The following is a 16079-nucleotide window of genomic DNA, read 5'->3' on the forward strand; positions in this document are numbered from 1 at the left end:
ATGTCTAAAAAAGGTCAATGTACATAGCTTAATTAAAAAATACTTTATTGCTAAAAAAATGCTAGCCATCATGTTAGCTTTCACTCAGTTGTAATCTTTTTGCCGGTGGAAGGCCTGCCTTAATTTTGATGGCTGACTGAGCCCAGTGGTAGTTGTTGAAGGTTGGGCAGCAGTGGCAATTTCTTAAAATAAGACAACGGTGACTTTTGCCATATCGATTGACTCTGTTTCATGACTAATTTCTCTGTAACGTGCAATGCTGTTGGATACCATTTTACCCACAATAAAACTTTCAAAATTGGAACCTCAGTAAACCCTGCTGCTGCTTTATCAGCTGAGTTCGTGTAATGTTATAAATCTTTGTTGTCAGCATGCTTCAGAACATCTTCAGCAGGAGTAGATTCCATCTCAGGAAACCACTTTCTTTGTTCATCAGTAAGAAGCAACTCCTAGGGGCACCTGGATAGCTCAGAGTGTTAACCCTCTGCCTTCAGCTCAGGTCATGATCTCAGGGTCCTGGGATTGAACCTCGAATCGGGCACTCTGCAGCCTCTCGGCCTACTTGTGATCTCTCTCCCTCTGTCAAATAAATAAAATCTTTTTTAAAAAAGAAGCAACTCCTCATCCTTTCAAGTTTTATCGTGAATTGCAGCAATTCAGTCACATCTTCAGTCTCCACTTCTAATTCTAGTTCTCTTGACTCTTTCCACCACATCTGCAGTTATTCCTCCACTGAAATCTTGAATCCCTGAAAGTCATTCATGAGGGTTAGAATCAACTTCTTTTGAATTCTGTGAATGTTGATATTTTGATCTCTTACCATAAACCGTGAAGGTTCTTAATGATATCTAGCATGAAGAATCCTTTCCAGAAGGTTTTCCATTTGCTTTGTCCAGATTCATCAGAGGAATCACTATGGCAGCCATAGCCTTACAAGATATATTTCTTAAATAGTTAAGACGTGAAATTCAAAATGACTCCTTGATCTGTGGTTTGGAGAATAGATGTTGCGTTAGCAGGCATGAAAACTACATAAAATGTACATCTCCAAAGCTCTTGGGTGCATTATCAATGAACAGTAATATTTTGAAAGGAGTCTTTTTTCTGAGCTATAGATTTCAACGGTGGCCTTAAAATAACAATAAACCATGCTATAAACAGATGTGCTGTCATCCAGGCTTTGTTCCATTTATAGAGCACAGAGTAGATTTAGCATAATTCCTAAGGACCATAGGATTTTCAGAATGGTAAATGAGCATTGGCTTTAATTTAAAGTCACCAGCTGCATTAGCCTCTAACAAGAGCATTTGCCTGTTCTTGGAACCTTTTATATATATCATATATATATATATATATATATATATATATATATATATATAAAAGATTTTGTTTATTTATTTGACAGAGATCACAAGCAGGCAGAGAGAGGGAGGAAAGCAGGCTCCCTGCTGAGCAGAGAGCCCGATTGGGAGTGGGAGGGCTTGATCCCAGAACCCTGAGATCATGACCTAGTCAAAGGTAGAGGCTTAACCCACTGAGCCACCCAGGCGCCCCCCTGGAACCTTTGAAATCAGGCATCAGCTTCTCTCTAGCTATCCAAGTTCTAGATGGTATCTCCAATAGAAGGCTGCTTCACCTACATTGAAAATATGTTATTGATTGTAGCCATCTTCATTAATTATCTAAGCTAGATCTTCTAGATAACTTGCCGCAGATTCTATATCAGCATTTGTTGTTTCACCTTGCACTTTTATGGTATGGAGATAGCTTTTTCCCTTAAACCTTATTAACCAACCTCTGCGCTAGACTTTTCTTCGCTTTTTCATCTCGGCTTTCATGGAATTGAAGAGAATTAGGGCCCTGCCCTTGGGTTAGGCTTTGGTTTAAGGGAATGCTGTGGTGGATTTGAGCTTCTATCCAGACCACTCAGACTTTTTCCATATCAGTAATAAGACCATTTTGCTTTCTTATCATTCATGTGTTCACTGGAGTAGCACTTTTAATTTCTTTCAAGAACTTTTCCTTTGCATCCACAAATTGGCTAACTGTTTTGCATAAAACACAGGCTACCTTTCAGCCTGTCTCGGTTTTGGCGTGCCTTCCTCACTAAGTTTAATAATTTCTAGTTGGATTTGAAGTGAGAGACAAGTGACATCTTTTCACCTGAACTCTTAGAACCCATTGTAGGGTTATTAATTGGCCTGATATCAGTATTGTTGTGTTTTAGGGAATAGGGAGGCCAGAGAAGGAAAGAGACTGGGAATGGCTGGTTGGTGGAAAAAGTCAGAACACACACATTTATCAATTGCATTTGCTGTCTTATATGGATGTGGTTCGTGGTGCCATAGAACAGTTACAGTAGTAACATCAGAGATCACTGGTCACAGATCACCATAACAAACATAATAATGAAAAATTTAGAAATACTGCAGGAATTACCAAAATATAATACAGATACATGAAGTGAGCAAATGCTGTTGGAGAAATGGCACCCATATAGATTTAATCTTCAGTTTCTAAAGCACAATAAAATGAGGCATTCATGTAAAATGATTTAGAAAGATTGGTAGGTTATTTTAAACAGGACAACATTAGAAAGGGGACATTCTAGAAGGGTGATTTTTTAAAAAAGTATATATTATATACTGTAATATATCTACAAGAAGATTAAAACTATGGCAAAAACAAAACAAAACAAAAAAAACCTTCAGAAGAAACAGTGTAAAAGTAAGCCCTAAAAATAGAAGAAAGATTCTGTATTTTGTCTTAGGTGCTTGTAATTCATAACATAGTACCCACTTCTGGATTCACTGCTGACCTCAGGTTTGCTCACACTGATTTCTACAACCAGTCAGTGCCTTTATTGTGTTTGGCAAGAATTTCTAAGGTCACCGAGCTATTTGCAACAGGTCATTGCTTCTAAAGCTTGCATTTTTGAAAGTTTATTATTATTATTATTTTATTTGACTGAGATCACAAGTAGGCAGAGAGGCAGGCGGAGAGAGAGAGGAGGAAGCAGGCTCCCCGCTGAGCAGAGAGCCTGATGCGGGACTTGATCCCAGGACCCTGGGATCATGACCTGAGCTGAAGGCAGAGGCTGTAACCCACTCAGCCACCCAGGCCCCCCTTGCATTTTTATTTCAAGATTTTATCCATTCATTTATTAAGGGAGAGAGAGCATGAGCAGGAGGCAGGGGCAGAAGCAAGCTCCCTGATGAGCCAGGAGCCATCAGGGCTGGGCTCAATCCCAGGATCCTGGAATCATGACCTGAGCCTAAGGTAGCCACTTAACTGACTGAGCCATCCAGTGCCTCCAAAAGCTTGCATTTTTAGAAGTGTGGCTTGATTTCCATTGAAGTCCGTTTTCTCTAAAAAAAAAAAAAGTCATACAGATTAAGGAGGAAGATTGAGTGAATTATTTAAAGCAGCTTATTTCTGATTAAGGTATGTTAAGGTCTTGCATAATGTTTTTGGTTTTTAGTGTGGATATATTAAAGTCTCCAACACTCTTGACTACAAAATATTGACGTTTTATGTATATACAGGGAATCAAGTAGTTCATAAATTATAATTTAAGATTCTGTCTAAAGCTTAAAATTTTAGTAATGATAAATCCTATAAACTTTAGGATTTAATATATAATGGTTTTATTATATAATGTATTGTAAAGGTTTAATTATATAATGTGTTTTAAAGAGTTGTCATCAAATTGATTCACAATTATGTTTTAGAAATGTCTTAGACATAAATAGGATTACCTTTATGTAACAAAAAAAAAAGTAAATTTTTTTGAAAACTGTTGATCATTTATCCCAGTAGTATATGGAGGCAGTTTTGTGGCAAGATGTGGTAACATTTTCTTCCTTTTCAACCCTAATTGTTAACTTTTTCAGAGTGACATATAGTTAGCCCTTGGAGGACAGAGAAAGACAAAGCATTAGTATGTGTGTATCCATCCATCCCTGTTTGGGCCCTTCCCTCCCCTGTTTTTTGTTTTTGTTGTTGTTGTTTTTTCCGATGAGTGTTCCTTTGGAGACCATACGATTAAGATTAACTTAATCTCGGGGCACCTGGGTGGTTCAGTGGGTTAAAGCCTTTGCCTTCGGCTCGGGTTATGGTCCCAGGGTCCTGGGATTGAACCCCGTGTCGGGCTCCCTGCTCTGTGGGGAGCCTGCTTCCCCCCCCCCACACCCCGCCTGCCTCTCTGCCTATTTGTGATCTCTGTCAAATAAGTAAATAAAATCTTAAAAAAAAAAAAAGATTAACTTAATCTCCCCTTACGGATATAGTTAAATTACCTTCTCATGGGAAAAAAACTGTTTTCAATTTTAACTTCTAACCAGAAATTTTTAAAATGTGTCCCTTGTATGTTTATAATCTCTAAACTACCATTGTGAATATAGCTAAGTATTTCGATTGTATTTACGTTTCTTATTTCATGGAAAGGATAAAACATTTAGTTCTAAAATCCTATACTGTTTGTAGAACCTTCTGGATATTAGATAATTTGTTATTTTGTTACGTTCTTAAGATGAGATGATGATGCTGTGAGAATGGATGGTATTGAAAACATGAAAAATGTGGGAAACTGTGGTGGTTTTTCCATTTTATGCATAAACTTTTTTTTTTCTTTTTGAGGTTTTATTTATTCATTTGAGAGAGATGGTGTGTGAGAGAGATCTCAGTGGTGGAGAGGGAGACGCAGTCTGTCCATCGAGCAAGGAGCCTGATGAGGGCTCAGTCCCAGGACCCTGAGATCATGACCAGAGCCAAAATCAGCCGCCCAACCAACTGAGCCACCCAGCTGCCCCAGAAAAGTTATTTTTAGAGAAAAAACATAAATATATCAAAATAGTTCTTGTGGGTGTTGACTAAAATTGGTTTGTTTGGATCAATGTGGGATAAAGACCATCACTTTTAAAATTTTTGTTTCTAAGTAAAAAAATGAATGCTGAGAATATTGCTTAAAAATTATAAAATATTGAAATGTTGGAGTTTGCTATTTTCCCGTTTACAAGAGAATAATTTTTTAACCAATAAAAAATATACCTAAACATTATTTAAAATTTTGAACATCACTCCCATTTCCAGAACTGTTTACCGATTAATGGTATTAATTGAAAACAGAATTTCATTGTATTGACTATTTATATCATTTCTATTAAGAAATTATTAGAAATGAGGGGCACCTGGGTGGCTCAGTCATTAGGCATCTGCCTTGGGCTCTGGTCATGATCCTGGGGTCCTGGGATCCTGCTCTGCAATGGGCTCCCTGGTCAGCAGGGAGCCTGCTTCTCCCTCTCCCACTCCCCTTGTTTGTGTTCCTTCTCTCTGTGTGTCTCCGTGAAGTGGGTGAATAAAATCTTAAAAAGAAAAAAAAGAAAAAAATTATTAGTGATTAGTCTTTTGCCACATGGTTTCAGAACATAAATAATTGAGCCATAAGGAGCGTATATCACATTATTTCCTTGATTATACGAATGAGGCAAGAATTGTATGGATAATAGAAAACATTAGTCCATTTTCTCTTTCTGCCATTTGAATCTTTATAATTTTGTTTTTTGAAAGATAGAAATTCTGGGTTTTTTTTGTTTGTTTAAATCATAGTCTCAATTCTCGGCTTCTGAATTAACCAAAACCAAGCAGGAATTATGAAAACATTATCTATTGATTTTAATTATGTAAAATTTTTATATGTCAACATTATATATGTAGAGAAATTTAAAAATTAATCTCTGGCGTTCTTAATAAATCAGACATATGAAGCATAGGATTTTTTTAAAAATTAAAAAAAATATTTTTTATTCTCATTCCAGTACTTTTTTGGGGAAATATGAACATAAATAAAATGTAAAGAAAATCCATCTCTGTGCTTTACCTGGAAGTAAAATCAGAAATCTCCTTAGTATTTTTCTTCTATACCTTCATAATCCAGTAGAAATTGTATTTTCACATCTGCCACAATTTATTATTTCCAGAAAAATACAAGCCACACAGATCTTTTACTTGGTGTGGACACAAATGGAATTAACATTTACAGCATCAGGTTTTTTTTTTTCCTCCTAGTAAATCTTTTGTTTTTGTGCTACCTATAAGACATATACTTTATTTATTTATTTAGTTAGTTGACATAGAATGTATTATTTGTTTCAGGGGTATAGGTCTGTGATTCATCAGTCTTACATATAATACCAGTGAAGCATAAGATTAATGTTGGAACACTATATTTAGGAAAATTCTTATTTTTCAATACGTGTACCTATTTTTACCCTCCTGTGAAGTTCACAGGTGTAGTTGGTACCAGTCTTGGTATTTGATGAGTATAATCCTCATTGACCTAAGAGAGTAAACCTTATGTTTCAAAGTGGGTGATTTTTCTACTTCAAAAACAGATACATTATTATATTTGGAAGGTTGAACATAGTACAGGAATATATCAATCTATTTTTTCTTTAATTATTAATGAAAGGGTTTAGTCATTGAGTTATTTTCCTGTGCTCATGAATATATATGCATATATATTCATAACATATATATGTGTGTCTGTAATCATTCCATTACATTCCATATATGTGTACATATGTACGTGTGTGTGTGTATACACATATATAATGCAGCCATTTATGGAAATAGTTTTTTTTTTTTAATAAACATATAATGTATTTTTATCCCCAGGGGTACAGGTCTGTGAATCGCCAGGTTTACACACTTCACAGCACTCACCATAGCACATACCCTCCCCAATGTCCATAACCCCACCCTCCTTTCCCGACCCCCCTGCCCCCTGGAAATAGAGTTTGTAGTCAATTTGCCATCACATTGCATTGCCTTGATGAGAAGTTTTTAATCTCGCTTTACACCAGTAATTTATTTGCTCTTATTTTAAATTATGGGTAGACAGACTATCACCACAAGCCAAATCCAACCTGCCTCCTTTTTATAAAGCCTTTTACTTTTTTTTTTTTTTTGCTTGTAAGATATGTAGGCCTTTTGCATTTTTAAACAGGAAAAAAGTCCTAAGAAAAATAATACATCATAACACCTGAACATTCTGTAAAATTCAAGCTTCATAGAATGCCAATGAATATTTATTAGAATACAGCCATGCCCATTCATTTATATATTGTTTATGGTATTCTTTGGCAGCTTTTGGTACTACAATTCAGAGTTGAGTACTTAGAGTAGAGATAGTATGTCCTTGAAAGCCTAACTTATTTTTCTCTGGCCCTTTATAGGAAAAGTTGGCAGACTTTTTTGCTAATCCTTGGTTTAAATCATGAAAATATATGGAAGGTGTCATTGGTAGATTTAATTAAACTGCAGATGGGTTAGACAACTGCTATTTGAAGATCTTTTTAGTGGCCATTAGACTAACTAGGTTTCTTGTTCCAGTAAATCCTTACTAACAAAGTGGATTCTTTTATAAGTTATACAGGAATTGCTATGATAGTAGTGGGTGTCACTCTTGACCTATATGGACTTAACATTCATGTTTTGAACTGTTAGTTAGCAACCCCAGGGATCTAAGGACAAGCGATCATTTGTAGTTTTGCTAAAGTATGAATTTAAATCATGACTGTGGGAAAATGGCATGGCAGTGCATGTTTAATCACCTAACCTGATATTCAAGATACAGGTAGTTACTTTTATGATAACTCTTGATAAAATACAGTCAAATATGATTTTTTATGGGGAAATTTATGTAATATGAAGGGATTTAAGAATTCATGACAAAGGTCAAAGATTTTATTGCAGGGAGAAAAATCATTCCATTACTAAGCCACATATCAGTAAAAGCAGGTATTACGTTATTGTTTATTAGAAATTGTCCAAAGTGAGAGAGTTGGTTTCAAAATACTTCTTGTATTCTAAAATGAAAGTGCTATTCTAGGGGCTACCTGGGTGGCTCAGTCAGTTAAACATTTGCCTTCTGCGCAGGTCATGATCCCAGATTCTGGGATCGAGACCCTAGTCAGGCTCCCTGCTCAGTGGGGAATCTGCTTCTCCCCCTGCCCCTCCCCCTTGCTCATGTGCTCTCACTCTCTTGCTAATGCTCTCTTCTCCCTCTCATAAGTAAATAAAATCTTTAAAAAAAAAAAAAAGAAGTGCTATCCTAGACATCAGTTAGGACTTTAGAGCAAATCTCTGACAGCTCTTAAGCCATTTAGCTCAGTCACCTAGATAGAAACTAACACCTAGATAGAAATTATTCTCTAATTCAAGCCTCTATTGGCTGTTCTGTCAGTAGTTGCATCCAGAGAATATATGACGTAAAGAAAATATTTGTTGAACCAGTAAGGAGCACTTTGTCATAGTAAGACAAATCATTCCCTTATTATCTTAGAAAATTTGTTACATGTGTTATGATCACACCGTCATAATATTCCTATCATTAAACCTAGTCAGGACTGTCTAAATTATCTTAGTGCCATAATCTTACTTTTTTATACTATTGTAATTGTTACTTCTTTTCCTTTGAACTGGAATGAAGTAGAGAATCACCTAAAAAATAAGGTTAGTACAGTAGTCTTACTATCCAGAATACAGTACAGACTACAATAGAAATACAGGAGCACCTAGGTGGTTGAGTCAGTTAAGCATTCAACTCTTGATTTCTGCTCAGGTCATGATCTCACAGTTGTGGGATCAAGCTCTGCATTGGTCTCCACATTCAGTGTGGAGCCTGCTTGAGATTCTCTCTCTCCATCTCCCTACACACCTCCCCCCGTTTGCTCACACACTTTCTCTCTCTCAAATAAAAAAATAAATAATAATTAAAAGAAAAAGAAATATCTATTACTTACAGAGCACTATTCATGAAGAAGTACTTCAGTAACAATGTGGCTATCATATGCTTGGGTTTTAATTGATTTAGTAATACCATGGATAATTCACAATTGGATGTATTAAGAAAATTAGTTTCAGTTATTTTTAAAAGTCTTACTAGGAAAACGTATTCATTAAGGTGGAAAGAGGCAGATATAGATGCTTTGTAGATGAAGAAATTGATATTTAGAAATTTGAACTTCTATAAAGTCATTTCAGTAAATACATTTAAGTTACCAGTTTGTTGTTGTTGTTTTAAGATTTTATTTATTTGAGAGAGGGACAGAGGAGGAAGAGCAGACTCCACACTGAGCAGGGAGCCTGACTCTAGGCTGGATCCCAGGACCCTGGGATCATGACCTGAGCTGAAGGCAGGAGGAGCCTAGACTCTTGATCTCAGGGTTGTGAGTTCAAGCCCCTTGTTGGGTATAGGGAGTGCTTACAAATAAAATTTTAAAGAAAAAGAAAGAAAGTGAATGGGTCATTGTTGAGGAAGCATTTGTACGTTTAGTGATCTTGGAAGTGTAGCCCATTATCTTAACTTTTTAAATAAATAATAAATAAATAAATGTTGAACAATTTTTTTTTATCCCAATAGGTTTTTTTTTTTTTTTTTAATGTATAAACTCTATACCCAATGTGGGGCTTAAACTCATGACCCCAAGATCAAGCATCACATGCTCTACCAACTGAGCAGTGAGGCACCTGTAATTCCAATACTTTTAAATTCTAAAATATCAATACAGGAGATTGGTTTTATAGAGCATACCTGTACCTGTCTAGAAAGTATTTTCAGTGCTGCTTTAATAGCAATTTATTAAACCCTTCCACTCCACTGATACCCACATGATTTTGTGGTTTTCTAGAAAAATGCCCATCTTTTTGCCAGTTAAATGTCTAGAATAAGAGAATAATGGTTGTAATAAAGGTAGGTGTTTAGAGAAGACTCAACTACAGAAACCAAATCAGAATGCAAATGTTTTAAGGAGTATAGGGTAGGAAGGTGATTGGGCTTATGTTTGTTTAACTTAAAGAAGTTAAGCTTGGATCTGTATGTGGAAGTTAAAGTAACAAAGAACTTGATGGCTGGTCAGAGCTGTCTGGGAATGGTAATGGTTTTCCTTGGGAAATAGAATGTTTCCTGTGTTCTGTCTATCATAGACACACCTGGTGTGCATCAAGAGGTTTAGAGTCTGAACTTTTCCTTGTATTTTCTGTTTCTAAGATGAAGAGGTTACCTTGAGTGGGCAGTGCATTCATTATTAAAGGGGTATGGAGAAAAGGGATTCTAGAAAGTTTCTTTACCATGGACACTTTTCCCCCCAGATGACAGATTTTACCTTTCGTATGATACTTTCCCACTCCAGTATTTCCTTCTATAAAGTAGCATTTCTATATATTTTCCAGGGCATATAGTTGTTAACTTTGAAGTCCTTATTTCTTCCTCTTGGTGTTTGCTAGGTATAAATGATGTATCAGGGAATTCACCGCACTATTATTGTAAAAATGCCTGTTAGTCCCTTACAGTGATAAGATGAGAAGAAGCTTTATTTAGGATAAACGTAAGAGTAGAAGAGTGAAGTATGACCTACATGATTAGGGGTCCTTCTTTGTACTCTTCAGATACTTTTTGACTTTTCCAAATTGCCACATTATTTTAATTCACCAGATAGAATTCCCTTCACTTAGCTCCCTTCTGTTCACTGGTTTCCATGATCTGCCAGTCCACTTTTATAAGGGCCCCCAATTGACAGTGCTGCTTTGTTGTTCTTCCCAGCTCCACTCTAGGGCTCCTGCCGCTGATCTCAAATGCAGGAGCAGCAGAGGTGCTTTGAGAGAGAGAGAACAGAATGTCAAAGAGTCCAGCGGGGGACCAACAGATTGTGGGAAACCATGTGACTGTGTGATTCACATCTCCAAGGAGAGAGAACCGGTTGTTTCTGTGTCTAGATCCACCCTGTTATGAGGATAATACCATCAATAATGTAATTTTGATTGCCTGGATGCTTTGACACTGGCTTGAAAAAATAAAACTTAGCAGTAAAGCTACTGGTCAGATGAGTTTGAGTAGAACTGAATTCGAAGACATTTGATCAAGATAGTAGATAATGACTCTCGTAGTTTAAAACTCAAACATTTTAGGCATTATGGGAAAAGAGAGAATTCATCTATGTGTATATGTATTGTCACTAAAATATTCACCTTGATTCTTTTGCTACCAACCTTAGATGACCTGATGCTATTTGGTTTGTATATTGCTTCTCATCGTGAAACTCTTAAAAATATGACTTATCTAAGGCCACACTTAAAGTTAGAAAACACATTAGTAAATTTCAGATTTTTGTCTTTAGGACATTGTTGTCAAGGATCAAATCTTACCACGGGTTAATTTCTTATGCTCTGTTATTATGTAATTGCTAATGAACTATATAACTTAATGAATTTGTGTTTTTGCATATATTTAGATAAAGGAATTTTCTTCAATCCTTAGAAAATATAAGAGGGAGAGTTTGTAACATTAATGTTAGGACAGCATAACATGGACGTTTCTTTTAATCTGTAATTCTAGGACGACATAGACAGCTTAAACCCAGTTCTCAGGGACAACCCGCAACTTCAGGAAGAAGTGAAAGTCTGGGTAAAGGAGCAAAAGGTTCAGGAGATTTTTATGCAAGGTAACTATTTTGAAGTTATGCATTAAGTTTTTTTTTGGAACTGGGCAGTTTTTCATGTTTGGTTTTGTTTGTTCGGTTACATGTAATGTTAATAGAAGACCAGTTTAATATTTTGAGTTCTATCCAGTCCAGGGAGAATAATAGCAAAATCATAATTTCAGTAGAAAGTTGATAACTTCAGTTTATTACCTAACAGGAGCTAGCTGACTGGCATGAAATTATAACCACACACAGGTGTTTTGTTGATAGGAAAATTTCCATATTACAGAAAACAGTTAGGTGTGTCCTTCCTGGAGAAGGAAACATTGTTTGCAGTAGAGGATTGCCCAAAGCCAAAATTAATTTCCTTTGAAGAATGCTGTTAGTATCTGATAAAAGTGCTATTTCAGTTCACCTACTTTAGCAATGACCATACTACTAGTTATAGTTTTGTTTCCTTTTTTTAGTAAGTTATATATTTGTCTATAACATCTGACTTCCAAACCAGTGAGGTTTTATGTAATTCCTAGTGATTTCTTTTTCTGTCAGTAGAATCATTTATTGTAAGCTTTTTTTGTAAATTGAATTGAAACTGGGAATAGTATGGTTTGAAGTACTGATATTTTGTTGAATGTTTTTAAAAAGGAATTTTGTTGTTAAATACTCAGTCAACTTCCATGTCATTTAATTTCAGCATTAATAATCTCTAAGGTGTGGTGGCAGTGGCTCTTTTGCTCTTTTTGCTTTTTTAATGGGTATTTATAGCAGCAGATCATCTGCTTAATAAATTCTTCTTAGGCTAAAAATTCTTTAAAATTTAATACAGAGAATATGAAAAATGTACAGAAATAGAATATTTCAGTAAACTTCCATGTGCCTATCTTCCAGCCCCAACAACTGTGGTCCTGCCCCATCCACACTACTGTTTACATCCATCAAACTCCATCTTTTCTTTTTTTTTTTTTAAAGATTTTATTTACTTATTTATTTATTTATTTGACACACACACAGAGAGATCACAAATAGGCAGAGAGAGAGAGAGGGAAGCAGGCTCCCTGATGAGCAGAGAGCCCGATGTGGGGCTTGATCCCAGAACCCTGAGACCATGATCTGAGCTGAAGGCAGAGGCTTAACCCACTAAGCCATCCAGATGCCCCTAATTGTATTTTTTTTTTTAAGATTTTATTTATTTATTTATTTGAGAGAGAGAGAGACAGTGTGAGAGAGCATGAGAGGGGAGAAGGTCAGAGGGTAAAGCAGACTCCCTGTGGAGTTGAGACCCCGATGTGGGACTCAATCCCAGGACTCCAGGATCACGACCTGGCCTGAAGGCAGTTGCTTAACCAGCTGAGCCAACCAGGTGCCCCAGTTCTATCTATTTTTAAACAAAGCCACCATACCATTATTATGCCCCCCAAATTAATATTTCTTTAATATGAAATACTGGGTACTCAGGTTCAAATTTCCATTTATTTCATAAATGCCTTAAATGATTTTTAATAGGATTGACTGATTTTTATTATTATTATTCATTTATTTATTTTCAATCAGGGGATCTAAAAGAATGTCCACAGTTTAATTGGTTGATTTGTCCCATCACTTTTTTTTCTCCTTTCTTTGAAATTTATTGAAGATACCAGGCTAATATTTTCTTTAGCAACTTTTATTTCCTTATCATATTCTTAGAGGTGAAAAATGGAGGTGGTGTAGTTCCTGTCCATCCTAAGCAGAATTATTATATGTGGCTGACTCCAAATTTTGTTTTGTGGTAAGAATAAGACAGTTAAGAATTGAAAATTGTGCCAGTGGAAATTGAAAATTGGTCATGTTTGCAGTTATTCTGTAAGCTTTTGCTATAATACATTTTTAGAGTCTTTTATTCTTCCATAGTTAGAAAAGACTAGAGTTTGTATAATTGATTATCATGGCGCTGAATATATTTAATTTGTAGGTCAAATGGAATATTTTCTACACATTTGTTAATTGACTTATAGCCTGATACTGGCAGGGATTTTTTTTTAAACTGGTAAATAAATATTAAAATTTAATTGGTATGCTAAATGGCTTGTAACTGTCAAAGAAAGCATCAACCTAGGAATCAGAAAAATAGATTCATTCCTAGCTTTTTCACTTAAAATTTAATTTAACCTAGCAACCTCACTTTCTTAATTTTTATAAAATGAAAAATGATATTAATTGAAGGAGATTAAGCACTAGCACTTTTTGAGAGCACTTTGTAAATTGTTCATATGTAATACTATCATCAAGGTGATGACAGTATTTTCTACCCCACCCCTCCCAGTTCTTGTTAAACTTTCGAGTATCAGCTATCATTCTAGTACTTGAATTGAAGAAATTTTTATCTTCCATTATTCTCTCCCCTGAGTGACTTTTTTTTAAATAAGCGTATTTGAATATATGCAGGTACATATCTTTTATTATTTAATCCTTCCCTTTAAAAAAGTGAGTTTAATCCAAAAGTACACAATATTTATTTAAAAAAAAATTTTAGTGCCATATTTCTAATTCACTTAATAGTCCCTGTATGTTGTAAGACTTTGGCAGCTTTTTCTGGGTCTCACAGAAGAATTAATTTATAGTTGTTATGGTAGAGTTTTGGCAACTTAGAAAATTCGGATAGTACATTCCAAATCACCTTTCCATTTCAGCCAAGTTGTAGTCCTGTATGTACCCCAAACCTATTGAGTAGCTTTGCAACCTTGTGACTTTCTAGGTCATGCTAACTTTACATTTTGTACTTAACTCATGATCCCAGAAACATTCTTTCTGACTTAAAGTACTTTATTTCTATTGAGTTAGGAGATATATGTATAGTAGAGTGTGTTCAATGTTAACTTCACAGTGATCTGGGCTCTGAAGTATGTATATATCACTTCTAATATATTTTTTTGAAAACTGATACTTGAATAGGATTATTACTCATCTGTCACAAAGCTCATGTTTCTCTTAAAAGGTAATCCTTCAATGAAAATGTCTCCATTTAAGATACCCCTATTTCTTGTGTGTGTGTGTGTGTTTGTTTTTTTTAAGGTCCTTATTCCTTAAATGGCTACAGAGTGAGAGTATATAGACAAGACTCTGCCACCCAGTGGTTTACTGGCATAATTACTCATCATGATCTCTTCACTCGCACCATGATAGTTATGAATGATCAGGTAAATAGTCCAATTAATATTTTTGGTGAGATATTGATAATTCAGATATGGTTCAGTAGGTTAACACTAAATAATTTTCATCTCTAGGTTTTTTTGTAGTCAGACATTCCTAATAAGTTTAATGTTAGAGGTCACTTTAGGTCACAGGGAGATTAATGATGACAAATTTATTTTCGACGATGATTAACTAAGTCCAAAATAGAAGCATCAAACTCTTATTGATTAGTCTTTTTTTTAATCCTTAGGTCAACTAAAATTTTTTCTTAAAATCTTGTTTTCTCGGTCTCCAGTAATAAAAAAATTCCCAAGTGATTGCTTTTCACTAATGAAAACTAATGCACACCACTGTAGGTCTTATAAAATCAAGTTTCATAGCTGGTATGCTCCCTTAAGTTTTATGGTGAGCATTAAGGATACAAAATTCATATGAAGTTTTAAAGAACAATCTGAATGTCTTGATTTTTACATCTTTCAAAGCTGTGGGTTATTTACCAAAAAGGAAAAAAAAAGAAAGAAATTTACACCTTCCAAATTGAATGCCCCATTGAAAACAATCCAAATGCTTTGGGTTAAAATTTTAGCCAAAATGCTGAAAAAATTATGTTGTTTGGTTGTATTTAATTTTTTTCCTAAAAGGGTGAGAAACTTCTCAGGGAAACTTAGAATTGCCTTTCGTTTTTAAAGGAGTTGCTTCTTTAACCTGTCTTTTTAAAATTACTATTATTTATATTCATTTGCAAATTTTTTGTCATTTTCTTCTTAAACTCTACTTTCTTAGTTTTATTTTATAGCTGGTTTTTGGAAATGACTTCTTATTGTTGAAATACATTTTGTGACTTGGTATTATACTGCTGATTAATTCTTATCCTTGTTTTTATATCTAGTGTTATATTGACTAGCTGATTGGATTTAATTTTTGTTCTTGTTTTGTGTCATGGATTAGGTACTAGAACCACAGAATGTCGATCCTTCTATGGTTCAAATGACCTTTCTAGATGATGTTGTTCACTCTTTGTTAAAAGGTGAAAATATTGGCATTACATCACGGCGAAGGTCTCGTGCCAGTCAAAATAGCAACGCTGTTCACGTATGTATGTTGTTAGGATATATTATTATAAAATATTTTTCCTCAGATTACTTAGGATCAGGTAGTAAATAATCATTGTTAAACTGGTTATTTTTAGGGTCATTATACACGTGCCCAAGCAAATAGTCCCAGACCAGCAATGAACTCCCAAGCTGCTGTACCAAAACAGAATACACACCAGCAACAGCAACAAAGAAATATCCGTCCAAGTAAGAGGAAGGGCTCAGATAGCAGTATACCAGATGAAGAGAAGATGAAGGAGGAAAAGTATGATTATATAGCACGAGGAGGTAGTACTCCTTTTTCTTTTTAAGGGAATGAGAGCAAATAAAACAA

At 35.2% G+C, this 16079-nt stretch overlaps 1 protein-coding gene across 5 annotated transcripts in view; it reads left to right on the forward strand.

Annotated features, from left to right (window-relative positions):
* The window catches only part of JMJD1C (jumonji domain containing 1C), a 315528-nt gene that overhangs the window by 257492 nt on the left and 41957 nt on the right, over positions 1-16079 (forward strand). For 4 of the 5 annotated variants that reach the window (XM_032842168.1, XM_032842143.1, XM_032842153.1 and 1 more), the window contains 4 exons: positions 11396-11501; positions 14532-14656; positions 15600-15743; positions 15841-16033. In XM_032842168.1, coding sequence (XP_032698059.1) covers positions 11495-11501; positions 14532-14656; positions 15600-15743; positions 15841-16033 — 469 coding nt within the window. In that variant the 5' untranslated portion in view covers positions 11396-11494. Of the gene's footprint in view, positions 1-11395; positions 11502-14531; positions 14657-15599; positions 15748-15840; positions 16034-16079 lie in introns of all 5 variants that reach the window. The other variant, XM_032842164.1, reaches the window with a different exon arrangement.

The sequence above is a fragment of the Lontra canadensis genome, unplaced genomic scaffold (genome assembly GCF_010015895.1).
Source record: "Lontra canadensis isolate GAN:19392208 unplaced genomic scaffold, GSC_riverotter_1.0 scaffold3, whole genome shotgun sequence".
Lineage (NCBI taxonomy): Eukaryota > Metazoa > Chordata > Mammalia > Carnivora > Mustelidae > Lontra > Lontra canadensis.